The sequence below is a fragment of the Symsagittifera roscoffensis genome, chromosome 7 (genome assembly GCF_963678635.1).
Source record: "Symsagittifera roscoffensis chromosome 7, txSymRosc1.1, whole genome shotgun sequence".
NCBI lineage: Eukaryota > Metazoa > Xenacoelomorpha > Acoela > Convolutidae > Symsagittifera > Symsagittifera roscoffensis.
Window position 1 is genome coordinate 18,449,289 of NC_087068.1, and position 24,997 is coordinate 18,474,285.

General features: G+C 36.4%; 1 protein-coding gene across 1 annotated transcript; it reads left to right on the plus strand.

Moving 5' to 3' along the window:
- Positions 1-5,532: 5,532 nt before the first annotated feature.
- LOC134851935 (soluble guanylate cyclase 88E-like) lies at positions 5,533-20,739 on the plus strand (the record flags this gene model as incomplete). The annotated part of the gene is made up of 14 exons (XM_063868209.1): positions 5,533-5,652; positions 6,312-6,606; positions 6,917-7,110; positions 7,568-7,741; positions 9,846-9,915; positions 10,249-10,390; positions 14,685-14,814; positions 15,173-15,319; positions 15,808-15,954; positions 16,485-16,641; positions 17,227-17,336; positions 19,222-19,314; positions 19,795-20,018; positions 20,334-20,739. Coding segments are annotated over exons 1-14 (2,409 nt in total), but the record flags the coding sequence as incomplete, so codon positions are not given.
- Positions 20,740-24,997: the final 4,258 nt, after the last annotated feature.

Genomic DNA, 24,997 nt, shown 5'->3' on the forward strand with positions numbered 1-24,997 from the left:
TGACTTTTCATTCAAAGGAGTTTTTTCATTAGAAGGAGTTTTTCATTCAAAGTTTGATATTGTAGCCGAGATTATGAAAAAATTATAATTAAGAACAAAAGCTGATTGTCAATCAAGCATGACTGAAATTTCAGATCACGGAATTCAATGCAAAAAAAAGCAAGGATGAACGGTTGCTCGGCAAATAGTGCAGAATATTCCGGTCACTATTAGTTTGGGTGTCATCAAAGATCGATCTAAAAACGCAGACCTATTTAAAGACCAAAAGAAGTTTTTGGATGTTTTTCGAAATCAAATAACGGCTTAAAGGTCTCTGATATGATATGAAACCTATTTTTCTTTTGAGGTAGTGAAAATTGGGACGAAAAAAAAAACACCCGACGTAATAGTTCCTTTTCGTAAAGTTGATTTTTGATTCATTTTCAAGTTCAATTATAAACCATTTGCTAAAAAGAAAAGGGCCTTTTTTCGCCTCCTCTCAAAGGCATCAGCTTTATGGTGTAACGAGGGGCTTAACACGGTTAAGTTTGAAGATCATTTAGTTAGTCATAGTGTAATTAGCCACCGCAAGCAAATTTTGTAATAATCGGACAACAAAATTTTTCAAAAAAGTTATGTTGCGGAGGTAAAAGAGCTAGGAAGATAAATTACGCTCACCAATCAAGAAAGCAGAAATTGGGCGGAAAAATGTGAATGACTTTTTAGTTCGGAAGTGAGTTTTAAGAGGAACTTCAAGCATAAGTTATAAAAAGTTTTTCATCCACTTTTTTTTTATTGGAAAAACTGGATCATTCGAATAACAGATCAATGGTAAACAGTTTTTGCACAATAGAAAACAGTTTTTGCACAATAGTTAAAGAAAAAAATGGTTGATCATTAAATATTCTTGAAGTTAATAGAGCTTCAAAATGGTATACTTTCTCCTTAAAATTCGAACCCTATGAAGAGTATATGATAAATTCGTTTACGAATCAGGAAAATTACAGAAATTATTTAGTAAGAGTAGCCCGTTGAAGTTGTCGCAAATTGATTTTAAAAAAGGAATTTTCAAAAAACAAAGCGAAGTTAATTTTGTTTTGGTTCGGGGAAACGCTAATGGAAGAATTGAGAACTAGTGCACAACAGCTTAATCAAAGGTTAAATAATTTTTATCTCGTGAAAAAAAAATAATCAGGCGCGGAAGTGAATTGTGACTCTTCACTATAAATTTGTCCTAAAAACTAAAATCTTCAAAATGTTTTTTAAGACACTGAGAGACATAGGAAGTTTTATTTAATTATCAATCATATCACGTTTGAATGTTGTTATTTTATGATCTATCCTTCGTCTTCATCTGGAGTCCCAGTTCAGTAATTGGAAACGAATAGTACTGCTTGCTTCAGAACTAAGTACATATTAGAGTTCTCTTCCTATAGCGGCAAATCGTGTTGAATTAAACAAATTTCGAACAGCGTGAGTTTGCACTTGGTTAGTTCGGATAGTTTTCAAAGAGTCGATGAACGTAGTTCAGACTCTTAAATAGGTCTTGATAAAAATTTTTTTCGTTTTTCTTGGTAAGGTTTTTCAGGCTCAAATCAGTTCATTTCTTTTTGAAAATGAAGGCAAACTCCACGATCGAACTGTGAACGTGTAAAGGCTTAAAAACTAAAAGACTTAAAAACGAAAGACTTAATTGCCAGATTTCCAAGCAAAAATACGTGTTGATCCAGTTTTTTCAAATTGGTCTCACTTAATCTAGAAAATGACAATAAAAAATTTTCAACAATTTTAAAGAGCTTTAATGCCTTTTTTGAAATTTGCCTTTAACGCCGTTTTTCTTTTCAAAAATCAAGTCAGTTTTTTTCTGTTCCTTAGCGTTTATGACTCGACTCTTTTCCTCTTTTCCAATTGTCTGTTGGCGATGTTTCTTAGGAAGTATACAAGTTTTATTTTTTTTTGTTTAATACTTTTTGTTTCCTTTCAAGCTCACATTCAACCTTATTTCTTAGTATACTAGAAGGGATGTCCTATAAAATAGAACTTGAATTTTGTTTTTAAAAAGTATAATTTTTCACTGCAAAGTTATAAAGTTAAGTAAAGATCCAGCTTCCTTGGCCTAGGCATTTGAAAAAGTAAAAATGGGTCTATCATAAAAATAAGCAAAGTTCTTATTAGAGTATAATTTTTTAAACATGGAAAGATGTTAAAAAATTGTTTGTTTGTGGCAGTTTTTTGAAATCAAAAAACGATTTGAAAAAACATCAGTTCGTTTCTTTTCAGGAAAAAATGTGATTGCTTTTTTTTTGCGGTCCGATTTAATTTTTCGGGGACAGACCAAATTTATTTTTATCCGTTTGACTAATTTAGTTTTTTTGCAGTTTGACTTTCCATTTTAGTTCAATTCAAATTCATGTGTTAAAAGAAAAAAAGTTTTTCAGTCCCCCTTGAGCTCATTGACATTTTATAAAACACATGGGCAATATGCTTGCGTGCTTTATTCGAATAATTCTGCAAAAAACGAACAATATTTGAATGAAGAACTGCTGAATAGTGCTCAATTAAATAATGCACAGCTCAAAAATTTAATTTGAATTTTTATTGAAACAGAATGAAGGATTTTGATTTACTTGTTTGTTTATCACAGCAATCCCATTGAAAACATGGTTTCCACAGTATCGATGAAACACCAGTATGTGGCTTTTGTTGATGCGCGATCTCCAATTTTTGAGACATTTCATACTCAAATGTACTCTCCGAATCGAAGTTATCTTCAAGTACGAGTTCTTTCGTAAATGCTGCGGCAGGTCTTCATAACACTTCGGTCACTTGTTTTTTTCGGACATTTGGTCTTCAGTCGGTAGTTTTTCCTTGATTTAAGTTTGTAGGCTGACAAACATCTGATTAATAGTTTTTGGATGGTATATGTCTCCATTTTCTGCCCTCACTTCCTTGGAAAAAACGAATCCAACACTCATGGTAAAAATTACTTGAACAGATTGTCAATTGTGTATCCAACAAACTCACCTTAATGTCATTTTTCGGGACCAAATGATACGATTTTTTACAAAGGTGCGCAATTTAACCACCGCCCTAGTGCAATTAAATTAGTTTAAATAATGTAGTAACTGGTTAGCATAATTTTCAGTTTGTGGTTGTAAAATACGGATTTTATCCAGGATTTCCATCTATTTTTCAGCCAATGATTTTGCGACCGACTTAGTAAAGCTCTCAAGGAATAATCGTCAAATTTTAGCAGAAAGGTCGGTCCATTTGGAAATTTATTAAGTTAAAGTAAAAATCTCGTCTGAGAGTGAAAACTTTTTCAAATGTAGGTCTTTGTCCAAATTTTTCACATGCTTTTCATATCAGATAAGCAACAGCTTATATTGCGTCTCGAATTTTTATACCATCCTGGCTGTGTTTAGTTAGCTGTATATTGCTGGCTTAAAGGGATAATGTAAATTTTTTCAATCATCAAAAATCAACTGCATTTTATTATTCAAAAAATTAACTTTGATTTTTATCCTATCAGTCATGAAACTGATTAACAATAACTCAATAAATAGTTGGTTGTTCTTCGTTTAAGTTTTTATGCCTGATGACGAAAGATCTGAGCTTCTTAAAATTTATGCTGAAATAGCAACAACTAACAGCTAAAGCCGGATACCACCTAAAGTTCTGACCAGAGATTTTGGAAAGTTTAGGGTGTCAGGCGTTTTTAACAGCTTCTCAGAAAAGTCAGTAAAATCTATTTTAAAAGAGTAAACACTGACTCAATTCCATCCTGTCTCCCTAATGTCTTCGAGGTAACTTTATTTGAAGGCGGATTTTTTGTCAACACTGGAAAAAAATTTTATTGAAATTTGAGCCGAAGCGCCATTTTCAAATAATGGATCTCTTAAAATTGAAATGTGGGATATCAAAAGCGTTTTAGTGCGGCTCAGAAGCTATTCGGGATTCAATAAAATCTTATCTGTTTTTTTTTAAAATTGTTTGGCTGTAGAATTTTTATCAGATTTTTAGATTCAATGAAATTGAGATAAAAAAACATACCAAGACTCTGGTTGCGCTAGTGCTTTTTGTGATGTTTTTACTTTTATAGCGCTAGTGCTTTTTGTGATGTTTTTACTTTTATACGCGAAGAGTAATTTCGCCTCTGTAAATTTTTTCACCAGTTTGTCAATTGATCTAATGGCAGTTGACTAAATGAAACGCCGCTAGTTTCCTTAAACTTTGATGAAATTTGGATTGAAGAATTGACGAGTATGCTATTAATTAACAGCTCTTTCATTACTGATTCGGTTCAGAACAATTCAGGAAAAAAATTATTGAGTCGAGAGAACTCGTCCTGAAGTTTGGTTGCTCCGACTTATTGATAGCCTGAGGAGCAAATGGGGAAACAACTGGGCACTGGGGCTTTGATGCATTTTTTCCTAAGTTAAGAAACCCCACACCTCCCTCTACGAAAAAGGCAAAACACTATCTGGAAAAATTTGAACGAAAAACAAAAAATTTTCAATTTTACAGTTAATGGCTCCGTAATGACCTAGTGCGAATAGACTGAGGATGCTGCAAACTTTGAAACGAAGTGTAGGCAACACCGTTTGCTATTTCCTAAACGTTCGTACGTTTCGAATCTCCAGTTTATTGAAAAATTGACTGTGAGCTTTGCCCATTTTTGTCGGTTTGCTTCCGTAGGCTTGTAGATGACTGAAAAATATGCATTGTGTCTGATCAAATTTCATCTACTCTAACAAAATCTTGCTGGTGTGTTCTCGAGTATGGTTTCATTTTAGGTTACCAAATAATTGAAAACCAGCAGCTCTTTGCTTTTCAGAAGATGTCTTTAATTAATATCTAAAAAAAATATATTTTCAATAAATAAAAGCAGAAATTCTATATTTTCAAGATTTTGGTAAATGGGCGCCTGGCAACTATTGTTTACTATAGAAGTCACTTGAAACCTAGAACCTAGTTCATTGAAAGAGTCCGGAAACTAGAACAACGTTGTATCTATTTTCAATGTATCACTATTTTATTTTTCCATCGTAGTATATTTTGAGAAGAAAATTCTACCGAATTGTCATAAAGAGATACTTCAATTAATTTAGTCCTTCGAAATTGGTCGAAACCTCAAAAACTTTGAATTGCTCGAAATTTTATCCTAATTCCACGCGACTAACGTGAGTGTTTGGTACGTTATAACTTTTTAATACTTGGTCAAACTAATTTTTGCTTTTTGAAGTAAAAAAATAGCCGTGCCTGCCGTATCCCAATATACTTTAACAAACCCTCTCAATCGTGTGCCGATCGAGTAAATGAAGTTCTCTGCTGCTTACTCTCTGAACCGTTAAATTGGTTAAGCGTTAAAATACTTTTTTATAGAAAAATATAATATTTAATGCACGACATGCGCTGAGAAAGGTAGCTTGTACACCTTTTTTTTGCGTCTCGAGTTTTAGCGATGGATACTTTGTGACTAAAACGTATTTTTTTCTATAAATAACTCTGAAGGCACAATGTACGGTTTTGTTTTAAGCCCATGCGAGCACAATGTACGGACTACTGCTGAGTTCGTTTGCGGATGCGATCAAGGAGACATTTGGGGAAGAAGCGTGGAAGCAGATCAGAGAGAAAGCAGGGGTACAGTATGCCTCATTCATCACTCACCAGGTAAACTGGCCATAAAACTCAAAACATTTTCCAGTGTTCTCGTGTTTAACTGTTTAACTGAAAAATATACTTGTGGTCAAAAAGCTTGTATTAGTACTTTTATGTTCTTACTTATTGGGGTTAACAAAGTTATCAGACGAGTCTTAGTCGTGAACCCCAAGTGGATTAACGGGATGTTCTTAAATGGAGGGTGGCTGAGATGACAAAAATATGATATTTAAAACATTGTAAAGCCTATTTGGGCCTAAATCATGTAGATGTTTTTTTCCGAAATCTTAAATCAGGCGGTTCCGTATAGTCACGACTTCAAAAACATCAATTCTGTTTATGGTGAGGGATGTATGCTTTTGGCCAGACCAGCCGCTTGGTATCTTCTTAGACGACATCCTCTTTTTGTTAGTTCTTGTTAGCTAACAAAAAGGATCTTTTTGTTAGCTTGTTGAGAGCTTTCTTAAAAAATCGGATCAGTTTGGTAGTTAGTTCGTGAAGCCATGGTTATTGGAAATGCAGCCAAAAATTTTGGCTGTGTTTCCAATTACTATGATTTAAAAAATTGGCTATAAAACTGATCTGATTTAGAGAAACTCATATATTAGAAGAACTATTCAAAAAATTTTCTTGTGTTTTTTTCTTCTCAGACCTAGTTTTTTTTCTGCTAGGTGTACTCGGAGACTTTGCAGCCTAGATTGGTGAATGCATCGACCGGCATTCTGAAACAATCTGCGGACGACGTACTCATGTACCAAGGCACCAAGTTCGTCGAGTTCTGCATCAAAGTCGGCTACGACAAATTCATGCGACTACTGGGTCGAACCATCTCGGATTTTTTCAATGGCCTCGACAATCTGCACGAGTATTTCCGACAGTACTACCCAGAGATGAAGCGAGTCAGTTTCATCGTGAGTGAAGAGAGCAGAAATGGACTGATTCTGCACTACCGTAGCAAGCGAAAAGGCAAGTATACCCCGGTCTTATTGTCACAGATTTTGCAAACTATCTAAGTTTACCCTTAAGAAAGTACGAATAATAAGTTTTTCGGCTACAAAAGCTCAGATAAAACGTGGATTTAACTTTCAACTGTAAAAGCTTTCAAAAAACAATGCAATGTTTTCACGCTTCATGCAACGCTTGAGACATCAAAACCTGGATATAGCTGAAATCGATTTTCGGGCTCCTAATAGTTTTTGGTTTCAATTTCAACCTTTTTAAGTTTGAGCTTTAAGTTCGCGTTTTCGTGGACTTTAACTCTTGAAATGAATCATAGGTTACAAAATGTACGTGAAAGGTCAAATTCTGGCAGTGGCCAAGAACCTGTTTAACTGTGAGGTCAAGATAGAGGTCAAAGAGGAGAGACTGATGGACGAGACGACATTTGTCGCCTTCGATGTCTTCTTTGACAATGTCGACTACCAGAAGAGAACACGACCTTCGTCCAAAGTGAACAGGTTTGGACTACAGGTGAGATGGTCACAACAGTTCAGTGGTTCCATCCTCGATGGCTACTAAAAATGCTCATAGTTATTGTTCCGACCAATAAAATTTATGAATGTGGTCGGAACTTTCTGTGCTACTTTAGTCTAATTAGTGATTTCCCACACTATTCTCATGAGAACGTTTTCCGCGCTTTGAACAGTTATAGCTTTCGGTATCATGAGTTTTTGCCGAATTGACTGATTGTTTTCCTGCATTTTTTCAGCAACTTCATGTCTGTAAATAAAAAAGTTAAGCCTTTGCGGATTTACAAAATGAAACATCAGCAAAAAAACTGTAAATGAAATTAAAACTGATAAATTGCCAGATGATTGCATTGCTCAAGCTAGTTAGTATTTTTTCGTCTGAAAATATCTCCTCCCTGTCGGAAAATTTCGGCTCGCATCATTTTCTCAGAGCTGTTTGTGAACCCTTCGATTTCCAGGTAAAGCAGGACTTTCTCTTCTCTCTCTTTCCCTTCAACATTGTGTTCAATCGATCTATGATGATCACCAATGTAGGCAACAGTCTGTTCGAGATCATGCCAGACATCCTGAACCAGCCGGTGGATGACATCTTCAAACTAGTCAAGCCCATGGCCAGTCTCACCTGGGAAACGGTGGGTAGTTTTCTCAAAAATTCACTGCATATGGCATCATTTTTGTTAAAGTTTTTGTTAAAATGTTCGCACAAACGCATGTAAAAAAAGTTCACTTATTTGGTGGCACTTTTGCTATTATCAAAATCTGTAGCATTGGAAAATTCATAGCGTTTGTTATCTGCTTTTTTGGCTAGTGTTTGAGATTTATGAAGCGTTCGTGCCTGAATGGCTAGTGTATGCGCCTCATAATTTCTAGGTCGCAGATCAAATCGGAGACGTAGCCGAAATTTTTTATTAATTCGAGACCTATTATTTTTTTGTTATTGCTTTTTATAGAACTGCTTTTTGTCGTTTTCTTGCTAGTATTTGCGAGGCGCAGCTTTGCCTCTGTGCAAATATTTCTTTTTATGTTGGTTGTAATTTTACGTTGGTTGTCTTTTTTTGTTTGTTTTTATCCCCTTTTTAGGACTCATAGGTTTTGTCCTATATTATATCGGCTTAATGGCTTCATATTGCGTCGTTGAACGAGTGAAAAAAAAGTTTGTGTGAATGTTTTAAGATTGAGGGGGACTTAATAGCTTTTAGTCTAAATTTTTCTGAGTTTTTCAGTTTGGCTTCTTTTCTCCTTTTTTCCGGCTTAAAAAGTTTCGGCCTATATCATATCGGCTTACTCGCCTAATATTGCCTCGTTCGACCAGCGAGACATTTTTTGTGAGTTTGTTTTGAAAGTGAGGGGGCTTAATATTTTTTTTTGCATATAAAAAAAATTTTTTTTTGGGCTTTTTTCTATTTCTTTTAATTTTTCGGCTTAATAGGTTTAGGCCTATATTATATCGGAGTAGTGTTTTTATATTCTTTATTTGATGGGCGAGTAAAGTTTTTTATGTGTGTCTGGGTGCTTTGAAGGCGAGGGGGACTTGATAAATTTTAATAAATTTTCGGCTGCGACGAAAGTTGCGACGAAAGTAGCAGTTTCGGTTTAAAAAATCAGCTGATAAGAAAGCCAACATTAAAAAGATTACACGGTTAACTAGCAAGCGTAGAGTTATATTACGAATCAACTTTTTTTAACCCAACTCGTAAAAAAACTGCCCATTTGTTGGAACTTTTGCTGCGTATAGTAGAATAGAAAATTTAGTAGCATCTGATTTAGGATTCGTTTGTGTATAGTGTTTAAGAGTCGATGAACGTTGTGAAGACTCTTATACAGGTCGTGATGATTTTTTGTTTGTTTTTTTTTTTTCAGGAAAAGCCTTTGTTGACGCTCAAATTTGATAATTTGTGGTTTGACTTATGATTTCTTCTCTAGTCCAGTTCATCAAAGTTTACGGAAATTTGATCAATGTCATATTTCGAAAGTGAATTTTAATTTTCAGAGCTCCCGAATTCGAAGACCTTACAAGGCATATGTTTTTTGTTTTGAAGTTTGAAAACAAATCAGTCGCACAGGTAGGAGGACTTGAGACTCTTGAACAATATGAACAATATGTCGGTGGTTCAATTTCTGCACCCAGCAAAATCTTTGTTTTTGAATGCTTATTTTTACCTTGTCTTTTCTTATTTCTCTTTTAAGGGATACTTTTTGTGATGTTTTCTCACCTGCGTTTGCGATATGCAGCTTCGACTCTTTATACCATATGTAACATATGTATTCGCCTATGTAACTAGTTTTGCACTGATGACACGTTTTTTAAATTCGAGTTAAGATTGTGATATTGTAAGGTGTCAGTTTCAAACCAATTGACCAATTGATCGTTTTTGTAAGTAGTATATCCAACGAGATTCGCTTTTGTTTGGTTGTATTTAATGGTACTTTTATTAGTCCGTTGGCCTTTCTTCTGGTATTTTAGGAGTGAAATATTGACCTCTCTATACTCTTGGTGACCAAGGTGAAGATATAGTTAACCGCTGGATCATTTCATTAAACAATTCATGTAAAAAGAAGTTTGCTCGATCCATATATCCTAAATGTATGTACTGATTGTTGATTTAAAACCTGTTCTGGGCTTTAGGAATGTATAAATTATTTGTGATTTTTCCCTTGTGTACTTGCGCATATAAAATTTGGTTGAAACCGACTTGGCTATAAATCGAATGTAGAACATTTAGCTATTTTTTTCAGCTGGTGGCCTACGAAAACAATTCGTTCGAATTGGAGACGATTGATTGTCTGGTGCCTCGGAGACTAAGTGGTAAGATAGAGAGTTCTTTCACTCGGACCACCTCCTTTCCATCCATGTCATACACAACTACACAACGATAATATTGATGCCGATTCTATCGGATTCATTCATGTTACTTTCCTATCACTGTAAAAAAATCAAAATCGTGTACGAGATATAGTAGCATATTTCAAGATATAGTAGCAAATCGTGTACAAGATTACTCTAGTAGCATATTTTGTGCGTTAACTCCTTTTTTGCGCTTTCTTGTTGAGGAGGGTGTCTAAGTGTTGCGGTTGTTTGCCCGCAATATGGTGTCCACTTCTGAACCCAGATAAGTTCTCTCTTGGGACGTTTGCTTAGGGGAAACTTCCAGCATAACCAGTGGGGGGCCTATTCCGGACGAAGATCCGAATCAGAAGACGACATTGGGCAAGCTGCTTCTCCGGGGACAGATGCTACTTGTCGACGACTGGGACCAGTTCATGTTCATATGCACACCTGTGTAAGCACCACATTACGAGGCCAAACTGTGCACTGGATAGGCGCACAATTTGGTGTGTGTAGGTCTCTGGAATCAAGAGACAAGTGTTTAAACATGTGGAAATTTTGGCGGCACGATCAAAGGAAACATAAGATCAAAGAACGGTTTTATTGCGGAATCCACATACAATTCTCAAAATACACAGTTTGGCCGTAATGCATTTTCTTTTCAAATAACATACAGTTTTTTTAGTTAAGCGCTGTACATGAAATCGACATTTTTAATCAAAAGAAGGGTCGGTGAAACGATTCGCCACAGCTAATACGAAAACACTGCTTTTCTGGAATCTTGAAATATCTTTATTCTTTAGACTTGTGAGAGCAAGTGTCTTGTAATCAGAACTAGACTTTTTTCCTGTGAATAACTTTTCGTCCTTATTATTTTCTTCTTTATTCATCTTTCCTTATCTTCTTTTTACAAAATCTAGTTTCCTTACCCCCTTGGCTTAGAGGTAGCGCGGTTGCCTTTGTACTCTAAGGTTTGTGATTCGAGTACTGGCAAGACCTTTTTTTTCAGTATCAATGAAATTGAAACAAAAAATTCCGAGAAAAAATGAATGGTCGGACTTTGGTTTATCTGCTCAAGTTTTTTCGGCTGAGTTGCCGCATCACGGGTTTCGTTTCTGCTGCAAGCATTTTTTTTGCAGTTGCAAGTGCTGTTCATTGTAGTTTCAGGTAGACTTGAAACGTTCTTACGAAATCTTTTTTTTTTTTCAGCTCAATTGATTTCTGCTCAAAGATTGCCGGCTTTGTTTCCGCGTCGGCAGTTTTTTTGCCGTTGCTAAATCAATATTTTAACGTTTAAGAGTCGATGAGCGCAGCTCAAACTCTTAGTTAGGTCGCGATGATTTTTTTCGTTTTGTTTTTAACGAAAAGTTTTAAACTTTCTGCAGGCTCAGAAGTACTTCTTAGCGGTTTGACTTTTTATTTCTTTTTAAGTTCAGTTCTTTTCCTTTGTCAGGAGGAAAGCAAACTCCACGATCGAGCAGCAAAGTTGTAAAGGTCACGAAAAAGTTGCGACTTCTGGTTTCGAAAGAGGAATTTAATTATCGAATTTCCCAGCGAAATAAAATGTTTATCTTTTGAGCCAGTTTTTTTTCTCAAATTGAGTTGATTATATCAAAAAAAGTGTCAACCATAAATTGCTCCGGAATTTAAAAGTTTTTAGGTCATCTTTTTTTGGTTCTCGGAACTCGGAATTTTTCAAAAAAAAAAATCCGTATTTTTTTCTGCTTACTTGCATTCATTGACTCTTCTCCAACTGTCTGTCGGCTATGTTTTGCTTGGCAATTATGACGGCAATTTTTAGGACGACGGAACATTTTTCGATCTGAAAAGAGAATTTGATCTATTAAAAACTTATATGTTTGTTGAAATTCAGGAATGTATGAAGCTTATGCTAGCTTAGAGATGGTGGACCATGTGAAAACAACCCCTCCCCCAAAATGATTCAGGGGGAGTTTGTTCACTTGGTTATTGGTTTTTTGTTCCGACCATTGAACATTGGGAGAAAGTTTGTATTCGGTTGTGTTTTAGTTTTTTTTGCTTAGCTCGCAAAATCAGGTACCACAACATGGGTCGAGTGTTCAATCATAATTAGGCCATTTTAGTCGAGATTCGAACGACATTAAGAATTTCAAAAAAAAATTTCGTTGTCGAGAACACAGGTATATTTTTTTTATTTTTGGTCGAACTTTGAGCGAATAAGGTGAGCGAGCAGTTTTTTTTTGTTTTTCAACCAAAAGCAATTACCACAAATCACCATCATAATGGAGGAATTGATTTATCATATTGCAGCCCTTTCAGCATTGATTCAAGCAACATCAAAAAACGTTTGAAACAGTATTGAGAAAAACAGGTTTAACAAACAGGTGTGGAGACAAACCGGATATCCTTGTTTTTTTAAATATTTCAATTCGTTTGTAGTTTCTGCTTATTGTTGCTTGTAGTTTCTGCTTATTCTGCTTAATTTTGAGTAACCGGCTTTCATTGTTTTTTAATGTTTCAATTCGTTTGTAGTTTCTGCTTATTTTTGCTCATTTTTTTGTCGTTGGTTAACCCAATTTGAAAGAAATTAGTTTGAACACATCAAAATGCGTGAACAGAAAAGCAATCAACTTCATATTTGCATCACCAAAAATTGACTAGTTTTTAATATAATAATATTATGATAATGGCTTTTTTAATTCAAGTTTCAGTGAAACTTAAGAGGGTTTTTTAAACGTGATTTTTAAGCACGCCTATTTTTTGTATTCTCTTCTGATATTCTAGGAAAACGTTTAGTTCAAAATTGTGAATCGCAAATGGCCTTCAAAAATGATCGAAATTTTTTATGGCAAGGACTATTAGTGTTGTATGATCATCAATCATTTTTTCGTTTTGTTTCGATTTGCGAAGAAAATATGTAATATTTGTACTCGGTGTGTTTTTTGTTCAGACAGATTTCGACTTTTTACTTAGCTTTTTTGGCCGGAGTGTTTTGCTACTAAAACATAAGCGGCGGTTTAACTCGTCTTAGAAATTGGTCCAAATTGACTAGAGTCAAATCATTTGGACTGAACAGATTTTCAAAAAAAACTTTATTCTTTTCTCATTTCGAAGTTTTTTTTGTTGCTGTGGAAAATATGTCAATCATTAAATTTAAAAAGTTATCAAGTACTCTATAGACCTCAAGGGGCAGTCGAAAAAAAATTCAGAGTTCCACTCTTATACGAGCAGTTTCAATTGTTTGAAAGGTGACATCTTATAATAGGTGGCAGATTCACGTCAAATAGCTAGAACTCTCTATATTATTCTTGAATTTGCTGGATCGCTCTTTCTTTTACTTGAAACTATTTATAATCTGTTTAAAGGCATTTTTTGCAAAAAAGCGTAAAACTTGAACTTTGGGACAAGCATTTATCATATGAAATATTATATTTACGTCAACTAGAAATTTTGTATTTACAAGTGTCAAACTCGAGGTCAAAAACAAAGTGGAATGTCTACATATGACTGAAAATTTAAATGAATAAATTAAGTTTTGTAGACCTCAAGTTTGACACTTGCGCTACCCGGGGTGAAATCTGCGACTTATGTTGCGACCAAAATGGGTAGCCGAAATGGACTTTCTGCGACCGAAATTCTATCATCACGCTAAAAACTTGAGTCGCACAAAGTCGCATTGTAGCTAATCAGGGTCGCTCAACGTCGCCCCTTAGCTAATTTAGGTCGCGCACGCAAAGTCACAACATAGCTAGTTTGGGTCGTCGCAACCTACCTAATTTGGGTCGCGGAAAGTCGCAACATGGGTCGCGCGAAACATAAGTCGCAACATGGCTCGCGCATTATAAAGTTTCGAGCGGCTTAAGTAATGAAATTGCTGTCCGATTTTTTTGCTTGCATAAGCGTTATACAGATGAAGATTGCAAAATAATCCAGTAAATATGTACTTTTAATAGGCAGTTAGCTAGATCAACATATTTGCTGATCACATACGGGACCGCCACAAGAAGGAAACGATCGAAACGTTTTTCCTAAGTCGAACTTCTTCGAAAAGTTTTTCCTAAGTCAAGCTTGGTCGAAATGTTTTTGCTCGGTCGAACACAGTCAAAATAGTTTTTCTCGGTTGAAACCCTTCCTGGTCGAAAATTTTTTCGTCGAACTCCGTCGAAATGCTTTTTTGCGGTCGAAACTCTTCTCGGTCGAAAAAACTCCTTGGTCGATTTCAGTTGAAACGTTTTTCTTTAGTCAAAAACAATCGAAATGTTTTGCCGCAGTCGAAATTCACATTGGTCGAAAAAAATCCTCACTCGAACTCGATCGAAACGTGTTACCTAGGTCGAACTTGCTCAAAATGTTTTTGCTCGGTCACAATTGGTCGAAATTTTCTTCCTCGGTCGAACATAGTCGAAACGTAGACAGCTTGAGCCAAGTCGGTCAAAATATGTCGAGACGGTCAAAACATACCATTTTTGGTCGACTCCGTAAAATCATAAAGTGCAAACCTCGACCCTAAATTGCGAACTGAAGTCGCGCAAATCACGTTGGTCGCGCAAAATCGCAACATATTGTTTTTGACTTGGCGCAAAATCGGCTGAATTTGAGCAAATATTTCGGTTGCGCAAAGTCGCAACATACCCATTTTGAGTCGTAATGGTAGCAACATACCCGATTTGAGTCGCAATGGTCGCAGCATAAGTCCCTGACCTCGAGCCGGGTACTTTTATAGTTCTCAAAGTTGCCACCTATTGTAATACTGCTCCATTTAATTGTAGTCTGACTAATGTGAAGCAGATGATGAAGTGTTGTCTGTACATCAATGACCTCTCCCTCCACGACTCCACCAGGGCAGCTGTGTTGGCGGGCAGTCAGCAGAACAACCAACTAGCCGCTGCATTACAGAAGGTATTCGAGATAATTACTTAGAGGATACGTAGGTGCAGTGCAGATCCTGACACTTTGTTTTTGGCTATCAAATAATCGCAGTTTGTAACTAGTAAAACAAAGTGAATATTGAATTGCTTGTTTTTTGTGACCCAAAACTGAATAAGAGCACATTTAAAAAAAAATCTATCAGCTTGATGTGCATAACAACTCCGCGAGGTGTTTTTATAAAGAGTCAGACATTCGCTAAGGACGACGGGAAGGAATGCCGTATTTTTTAAAGACTTTTTTTCGTGATTTTGTTTTTTCTCCAGCTTCCGCGTTGCGAGTTTTCATGAATGCATACTAAAGGAAAACATTTTACAATGTTTTTGTGCAGGCGAAGGAGCAAAGTGCCAGTCTTCAGGACACCGTTAAGAGGGTGGACTTGGAGAGGAATCGAATCGCCAAGTTTCTACAGGAGATGATGCCCAAGGAGGTGGCCGACAGGATCAAGAAGGGCGAACCCACTTTGTCCATGACGCAAGTCAGAGATTTATTTAGTCAAAACTTCTAGATTCTTAGATTCTTAATATTTGCTGGGGCGAACAATTGCTTAAAAATTTTGCTGCCATTATAAGTTTAGCGAAAGCATTTTTTCAAAGTTTTGTCATAATCACGAAAAACTTCGATAAAAATTGCCGCATTTCAGCGGTGCATCTTTATGAGTACGATTTACTACTTTCTTAAATTTAATGGCACGATTGTAACTCGCATGTTTTTCTTGGGATATTTTCCCTTCCCCCCTCCCCAATTTTGAAATTCAATTCTTAAAAGCTATTTCAACATTGTCATAATGCTATGAAACGTGGCGTATGGTGGAGAAAACAAACCTTTTGCGAAAAAATTTCTTTTCACATCAGGAATCGTAGCTTCACGCATTTAGCCATAACAACACGTAAAAAAACTATGAAGACGGAAATTTCCAAATGGGCGAGGTGGGGTGGTAAAAAAAGCTTTTTTTGTGGTGTTTAGAGCCACTCTGCAGTGAGTATTCTGTTCACTCACATAGTGAACTTCCCCGCCTACATCAACGAGAGCAAGCCGATGAATGTGATCGAACTGCTCAACTTGCTGTTCTCAGTCTACGACCAACTGGTCAAGACACACAACGCGTACAAGGTCAGTCAATTAGAGTCCACTAGATCAAGTCAGGTCATCAAAAAGGTTCTGGAAATATTTATCTGCACTTCTTAATTGTGTAAAAGTTCAAAAAAATGTGCTAAAAAGCAGTAGCGGATTCGTAAATTCAAGCTGTGAAAGTAATTTCTTAGAAAAAAGCTGACTGGTCTTTTTTTTGACAAGCTCCTCTTGATGCACTCAGTTAAATCATTCGGTTTTTCATGATTCTGATGTTTTATTTCTTGCCATATCTTCTTTTTTTTCGCTTTCCATGCTTAGTCTTTTTTGTTTTTTACCCTTGAGATAAGCAAGGATGTTGCAACCGGCTACTAGACTTTTTTACCCGCAAGGAATTTTATCCACATTAGTTTGCACGTGAAAAAGTTACACATGTTTCAACTTGCTGTGTGTTACATGTGTTGCTATACAATTAAATCAAATTCAATCATTCTTTCAGCGCATCTGGAGTAGAGGTAATACCCATGCTTGTTTTCCGTTGTATCTGCTGCTACAAACGTGTGGTTCTATAGGTTGAGACCGTGGGGGACACGTACATGGTGGCTTGTGGGGCCCCCACTAAGTTCGACAAACACGCAGAAGAGGCGGCTGACTTGGCCCTTCACATGCTGCACGTGGCCACTTTCATCATACCACCAGGACACACATCGCCCATTGAGATCGAAATTGGTAGGGGTGTTTATGATCTTTTTACTTCAGTGTAGTTATATTTCTTTAGGCTACCTCGTTTCCGCGATTTTTCCGTGGAACATCTATTCTACTCGTAAACGTTTAAACGTTGGTTCCAGAAACCAAGACATAATATTAACTAAAAAACCAAGCGTATCAACAAAATATTTTGATATCTAATATTTGCGGTATTTTCATTGGGTAAAAATGGTACAAAAGTGATTTGTGTTTTCGGGGTCTACAACTTAGTTCGAAGGGTGGAAGAGTCACGCTATTACGATACTAGCCCTCCCCCCATCACAAGAAATATACCTATCATACAATTTCATATATGGAGTCTATGGGAAAAATTATGCAATTACTAGAGAAGGAAATTTTTTGGTTAAAATTTCTTCAATCGAAAATTTGATGTTTAAAAAATATCTTTAAGTGATTTAAAATTCATGTAATACAATTTTGCAGTAGTTTTTCTTCCATGAGAGCAATTTTTTGTCATCAGAAAAAAATTGGCCGTTCCTTTTTAAAATAATTTCTGAGTTCCTTAATACACATTGGAATGTCGGTATATATTTGATTGTTTTTCAGGCATCCACTCTGGACCTTGTTCAACTGGGGTGGTGGGGTCGAGGTGTCCGAGATACTGCTTCTTCGGAGACACCGTCAACACTGCATCGCGCATGTGCTCATACGCAGGGGTAATTACAACAGTCATTTGCACTTCATAATTGGTCTTTCGAAGATCAGAAGCGACCAGACGGTTTGAAGCTCGGCCATGGGCTGTTGGTAGGCATCTCCTGTGGTATGTAAAGGTAGATGACTCCGCAGCCCCTAATAGAATAAGGGCAGGCTCTGTTTGTAACCCCAAAGAAGATCGCAAACTTGAAAAATATAGAGATCTAATTAATGAAGGATGTATTAAGAGTAATCAACGTATTGAGTACTCTTATATAGTTCTTGCTGATTTTTTTGTTTTGTTTTCAGGTAAAAAATTTAAAATTTGTTCACGCTCAATTTTGATTTTTCGCGGTTTGACTTATGATTTCTTTTTAAGTTCAGTGCGTTTCTATTGTTAAAAGAAATGCAAACTCCATTATCGAACAGCAAAATCGTGATGGTAAAGATCACAAAAAAACGTGATCGACCTCTAATTTCGAAAATGGAAGTTAATTATCAGATTTCCCACCGAATTAAAAAATTTTACCTATTGATACATTTTTCTCAAAATGGGTTATTTTTAACAAAAAAGTGTACATCATAATTTTTTCTACAAATTCAAAGAGCCTTAAAGCCATCTATTTTCTTTTGTCAAATTTCAATAAATGAAGGTTTTAAAAAAACAAGTCAGTTTTTTTTCAGTTTCTTTGCGTTCATTACTCTTTTCTAACTCTCAGTGGGCTATGTTATTTCAACTAAAAGCTTTTGACGTTCAGGGTGCTACTGGCCCTAGCACTGTGATTTTTCTAAACAAGCCCTGTAGGAACTATAGCACGTGTACCGAGGAACCCAGGACAGGTAGTTTTTTAAGCTGAGAATCTCCCTCGAAATACAGGTTGCGAATTTTGCCAATTTACTGGGCACTAATAATGATAAAACTACCATCGAAGAATTTTTTTATTTTTAAAGCCAAGGGAACAAAAGCCCAGCTTATTATAAGTATCTGATAACCCGTAGCCTTACATCAGGTCAATCTTTTTGAGTTTCTTTCAACTCTGGTTTATTCTGTGCAGGGGTTAGTTTTATCAATCTTGTTGGCTTGATTCCCAACCATCTGACTCTCTTTTCTTCTATCCACGTTATACTTTAATCTTCCATATCTCAAAAATTCCTAGAATTTTGAGTGGAGTATGTTATGAAGGGACTCCTGACTGTAACCTTCGTTGTTGTAATACTTTTGATCTTCTGATTTTTGGCGTTTTGTATCTATCTACTTGTCCAAGCTCACTCTAACATCAAATTTATGATAAATTGACTGCTTTTACACCGATTGCTGTCGAGCAGCTATTGTTAGATTGAGTGATCAGTCTTGATACCATACAGCGTAACTTTGTAGCGTATCCGGTAGTGATATGGTGATTGCGAGTTCAAATCGCACGTGCGCTGCAATTTTTCAAGCTGAGCGCTCGCAAGATATCCATATGTTAATGGGCACTTCATGATGAAGCAAGGTCCAGCTCAGTTTAAATAACTAATCTCCGGGCTGGTGAACTAAAACAATCGGTTTTTCCTACCCCCCCCCATCCCGCTTCTGAATTCTTTAAATTTATTTTTCTGTTCACAGTGTCAGATTGTTACAAAAATTTATGTGAGGACTATTTAAGCTATTACAAGCTTATTTGGTCGTAATATTTAATCTCGTAAAGCCCCTCGTTACACCGTAACTTTTAATCCTATGCTAAAATAGTTTAAATGATTGCGCAAAAACAGAGTTTTTCTAGATTAATTCACAGGTCCAGATCTCAATCTACTGGTAATAGGAGCGGGTCTTCCTCCCTATTATTATCTGTCGATCTTCATCATAGTTTCAAGCACCTTATTTGGAATTTGAAGTTGAAATGGTTCATATTTAGTTTGTTTTTAAAGGCCAGTAAGATCCAGATCTCGAGTCCTACTCAACAACTGCTGGATCCATGTGGAGAATACATCTTCGAGAGCAGAGGGAAACTGTCAATCAAAGTGAGCATTTTCGTTTGCATTCGGCATGATCTTCTGCCTCAATTGGGAGTAATTTCACATTTTTTTCCTAAATGAGCTTCCGACTCCTTTTTGGTTAAAAAGTTTAAGTCTCTTAGAAAATTTAAAGTTAAAGCTATAGAAAAACTTCGTAACTTCGAAGTGGCTTGAACTTTTTTAAAACGATGATTTTTGCTGGTTGAGTTTGTCATAACTGAATCAGAAATAGGTTGAAGAATGGCTGGATAAAACTCACTCGTGAAATACTTTTTTTTAAAATTTTTTTTTATTTCTGAACTCGAATGGTTTATATTTTGTATTGCATTTGAGTTCCACTTAAGTTTTTGAAGAGTCGATGAACGTAGTTCAGTCTTTTAAAAAGGTCGTGATTATTGTTTTTTTTTTTTCAGGAAAAATTTCGAGGCTCAAATTTACTTACTGTTGTTTATTATGTTCATCTGTTATTTAATAACTGTTTTCCAGGGAAAGGGAGACATGAACACTTACTACCTTCTGGGAACCCGCAAGTGTCTGCAGTATCTAGAACAGCTGAAGGTCATTGTGATCCAATGCATGGGCAAACAGCAGGAGAACCAGTTCCAGCAGATCCTTGGCAAGAGGACTCTGGACTCCACGGAGTCATTGCTACAAGAGCCGAACAAGACGTCCATGATGGCAAAGCGGGCGTCAGGGATCAATGCCCAAGCGTAAGATCGGTTCTTTTCAACCGTTGCTTAAATTAAAGCGTCCTTATTTTGGTCTACCAATTTTGCCGAAAGTTGAAATAGTATCATAGTTTTCATAATTAGTTTTAAGTTGCAACGACTAATATGATCTCATTTTTCTACACTTGCGAGAGCAAGTGTCTTTAATTTTCGTAACTCACGAAGCTTTTGGAGAACAAAAAACCAAAACGTAAAACAAAAAAGCGTTAATCTGAACATGTTGTTTGCTAAATTTTTTGTCTAAATGGTGGTAAATAATTGATTGTAAAAAGAGCGCGTTTAACAGTATTTTCACAGGATTCTGAAAGAAGAGGGTAGGTCGAATGAAGGAGTGAAGACCAAAGAGTCGGTTGGATCGATCCCCAATTCAACCCCGGCTGACGACCCCCATAACACTACTAAGCCTGGCACCCCACCAATGACCAAAGAAGAGTCAAGTATCCTATCAAAGAACAATGAAACCTCCAAACAGCCAAATGAAGCGGACAATGTCCCTGAAAAATGTGCTCTCAAAGAAGATAAAATGACGGTTTCCGGTAAAATGATTAGGACTGAAACTGAAGTGCACGTAAATCGAGATAATTCGAAAGACACAGTTGATCCAAAGTCGAAAGATGGTATCAACGAAATAAAAGCCAACGGTCAATGCACTGGCCCTAATCTTGAAGCGGAAGTCAAAAACGAAAAACACGCGTCGCCTCCAAATGAAGTTGAACAAAAAAGTTCTTCAGTCGGTAAAACGTCAAAGCAGACCAAAGAGGCAAAGACGGCAAATGGGAGCCGAAATGATGATAATAAGACTCCGATAAATGAATCTGAGAATGCAACCAAGATTGATGATGTAAAATGCCCGGTAGAATTATTCAACATAAGCACCCAGACACAAGCAGTTGATCCGAATCGCACTGCAGCAACGAAATGTAAGTCTAAACAATTCTTAGAATAAGGTCGTACTAAATATCACAAAAAATTCTTAATTCACTTGCAAAAATTGAAAACATAGATCATTGTGAAACATCTTACCAATAAATTGCAGTAATAAATTGTTTTTTTTTGTTCAGGCGTATGGATGAAAATAAAAGAACTTTTGAGTTATTTGCAACTTTGTTGCAGCCTGACTCAAATTGAAGGTTTCGCTTTTCGCCCATTGGCAAAGATATAAAGCAAAAGTTTTCTAAAGTCTGCGTTTTTTGTTGTGTCACTTTCAATGAACTTTCTGTTAAGCTGCTGGCAAGAAAAAAGGATATGGCAAAAATGATCAAATGTCGGGCGCCAACAGTATGGCATCTTCTGGTCGAACATCACCGACCCACGATCAACATTTCCTCCCAGGAGCAACCCACTCCTATCAATTTGAGGGGGGATTTCCGGGCGGAATCAATCCGGGCTACCTCATGCAGTGCCCTCTCATGATGATGCAGGGCGGTGGTCCGGGGTTCGGAATGGGAGTGGGAGGAGGGATGGGAGGAGCTTTCGGAGGCGATATGCCTGGTGGGGCTCTTGGAAACTGGGGACTGCCGATGATGTCACCTGAAATACACTGTCCAGTTTTCATGATGCCACACGGCGCTATGTCGGCACAATCGGGTGACTTCGGCGGGATGATGATGGGCGGAGGAGGGTACCCAATGCACGCGGCGGGTGTTCCACAGAACACTGTTCCGGATGGTAGGCGTCGGAGGAACAGTGACGGAAAAGATTCAGGGAGGTCGACGGATAGTGGTCGCGAACACTCGGAGTTTGCTGGGATGCAACACTCTAATTCGCAGCAGTTTGTTCACATGGCAGACCCTTATGGACAGCAATACGTCAAGCTTGTACCTGCTCAGAGCGCGTTGTGTAATGTGCTGTAAATTGTAGAGTTTCAAATGTGTCCGATCTTAACCACTATACTCTTTCTAGCAGCACATGTCAGGGCTTACAGGGCTAAAATAAATTTTTTGCTCTTTTCCATTTCCCCACATCTCTCAAAATTTTGCTATATAAAACTGTTCCTACGGCATTTTGCATATAAGAAAAGTTGTTATAATCTGAAAAAATCAAAAGGGGATACCTGGATTAAAGCTTAATTTGGTACTTATAAGCTAGCGGAGGTGGCAATAATGGGAAAGATCCGATAGTTAGAATAGCCAGTAGTTGTTGTACAGTCACGGGACATAGAAGTTGCAGTTTGTTTTTTTGATTTGAACGAGCAAATTAACGATTTGTTTCTTCACGTTTGCGTCGTTTTCTCTCCAGTTAATTATGAGATCGAAATTAAAAAACTATTTGAAAACAGCTAGCCGGATGAAAAATAAGTTGTTGCGGTGGCGTTAAATAGCTCGTATAACATATCTAGTTTCAGAGGTGCTCTTGCAGTGGAAACATTATCGCAAAAAAACTAGGAATTTGGACTTTTGGACTAAATTTGGTTCTCTGGGAAGCTAATAAATGTGACTTAATCTCTATGTCGGAGAAAAAACGTCGGACATCAAAATTGAAACAGATTTTTGGTCCTCCCACGAAAAACAGGCGCATCTTTTTTGACGATACCTACATTTAATTTAGAGAAAACATAACTGCTTATAAGAATCCTGAGCATCGATTAAAGCAGCTATTTTTTCTGAAATAATTTTTGTTTGCTCATTTAGATCATCAGAGCAAAATAACTGACAAATTTTTGGCCAATTTTTGACGACAGACCAAATAAATTTTTCAATTCTTCTGTCTGTAGTTTTTCAGTTGCATAAACAGTCAGTCAAGCTAGTAAGCTTCCGAAAACAACCAGTTTGAGACCATAGATCCAAGTTTTTTTGTTTTGTTTGCGAGAACGTTTCCACGGTAAGAATACTTCTGAATCTAGTTAAAGTCTGACTTTTTAACGCCCCCACAACAACATTTTGTTTCTGCTACCTCCTACCAAATAGTTTTATGTAGCAGATGCCAAAGGTTCAACACTATCTTTAATAGTTGCAGAGAAAAAGACAAAACGTGAAAAAAATTGTCGTTTGCTCGTTGAAATTAAAAAAAAAGAGCTGCAACTTCTATATACCGTGACTGTAGCTGTCCTCATTTTGAACAGTTGGATTGCAGCTCATATGTTGAAACATATCAACACCCAAATATGCCAATTCCGTTGGTTTAGTATCATAAATTATTAGCTAGTTAGTTTGTAGTATATTGGACATCAATTTATTACTGTCGCTTGTATTGCATCTCGCATCAGTTTAACTAGCAGTTTTTGTTACAACGTGTAAAAAGACTAAAAAATGCATGTTTAAAATGAACTTATTTTGGCAAATTTTGTAAAACCACCTAAAAGATAAAGATGCTCTGAGCTGAAACTTAAAAATATAAGTAACTTTTGATTGTTTCCGTGAAGTTAGGGTTTCAGAATCTGGAAGTTTGTCAATATGCGAATTAATGCGCGCAAATTTTTCATTAAATTTTTTTTTAGCGATTTAACAAATGTTAGCCCTTTAACCCGGCTCAGAAATCATTGCAAACTGAATTTAGGCACACTTATTGACAAAAATCAATGGTAAGTAGAAAAATAAACGTCACCTTGTAGTTTTTATTTTGTGTGGGGAAAGACGCGATAACAAAATGTTTGTTTTTCTCTTTTTAATTATCAAAATTTAATCAAAATTTAATTCAGACATTTACACCCTGATTATTTCGTGCAGTTCCTTTTAAACATTAAGCATGATCTTGCCGTTTAGTCTTGTTTTTTTTAATGGCTTTTTCGATTTTGCCGTTAAAAAGAGCAATTAACAAACCGCGTTTCAGTTTTCATCAATTTTGTAGATGATTATTTTACTTAAACTGTAAAATAACTAGACATAAATTAGATGATCTGATAATGATTTTGATAGTTTGTCACCCCATTAGATAATCTGATAACTATTTTGTTAGTTTGCCACCATAATCATAAAAATATAGTTGCCTGTTTGTTTTTTCGCACAAATAATGATGCCCTATGCACAATAGACAATAAAACATTTTGACCTTCTGTCGTTTTTAGATCATTGTACACTATCAAAAAATTGATTGTCAGGAGAACAATATACCATGATACGAATTTCTTTTTTAGCCTCATTTTTTCAGGGTATGCTTGTATGAAAGTTATTGTTTCTTGTGACGAAATAACGGGTGTTTTGTTCCACCCAGGTGCAGCATCCGCAAGGAAAACTTGCAGTCAAGTGTGGTATCACAGTTAGGCCATGTAAGCCATTATTTAGATTCCAGAAAAACCTTAAAAACTTGTCTAAAAGGGTGTCTGACTGTCAAGAAACATGTGTCTGAAAACTCTGTTATTTAGGCTATTTTACATGCAGAGAGAGAGAGAGCGAGAGAGTAAGTGTGTGTAGGAGAGAGTAAGAGAGAGAGAGAGAGAGAGAGAGAGAGAGAGACAGACAGACAGAGAGAGAGAGAGAGAGAGAGAGAGAGAGAGAGGAGAGAGAGAGAGAGAGAGAGAGAGAGTGAGAGAGAGGGAGGGAGGGAGGGAGGGAGGGAGGGAGTGAAAGAGAGAAAGAGAGAGAGAGAGAGAGAGAGAGTCGGATAGAGTGAGAGTGAGGTTTCTTTACTTTTACTGTGAATTTTCATTTTATTTTTGCTATGTTTACCTCAAGTTCTCGATTATTTATCCAACTGAGTCCTCTCTCAGTGCCTTACAAAATGGTAAAACAAACATAAAAAAATTAAGAGAACACTTTTTTAATATAGTTTTTTTTGTATTTTATTATCAAATTTTACTTTTTTGCGATTTGACTTTCGATTTTTTTGTTGTAGTTCAAATCATTTTTTATTAAAAGAAAGGCAAACTCCATTATCGAACAGCCATAAGTGTAAAGATTGTGAAAACGTGATCGTTTTCTAGTTTTGAACGTGAATTTAGAGATTCAGATTTCCCAGTGGAAATAAAAGCTTAACTGTTAATCCAGTTCCCTCAAATTGTGTTAATGTTTTTGTTTTAGTAATGA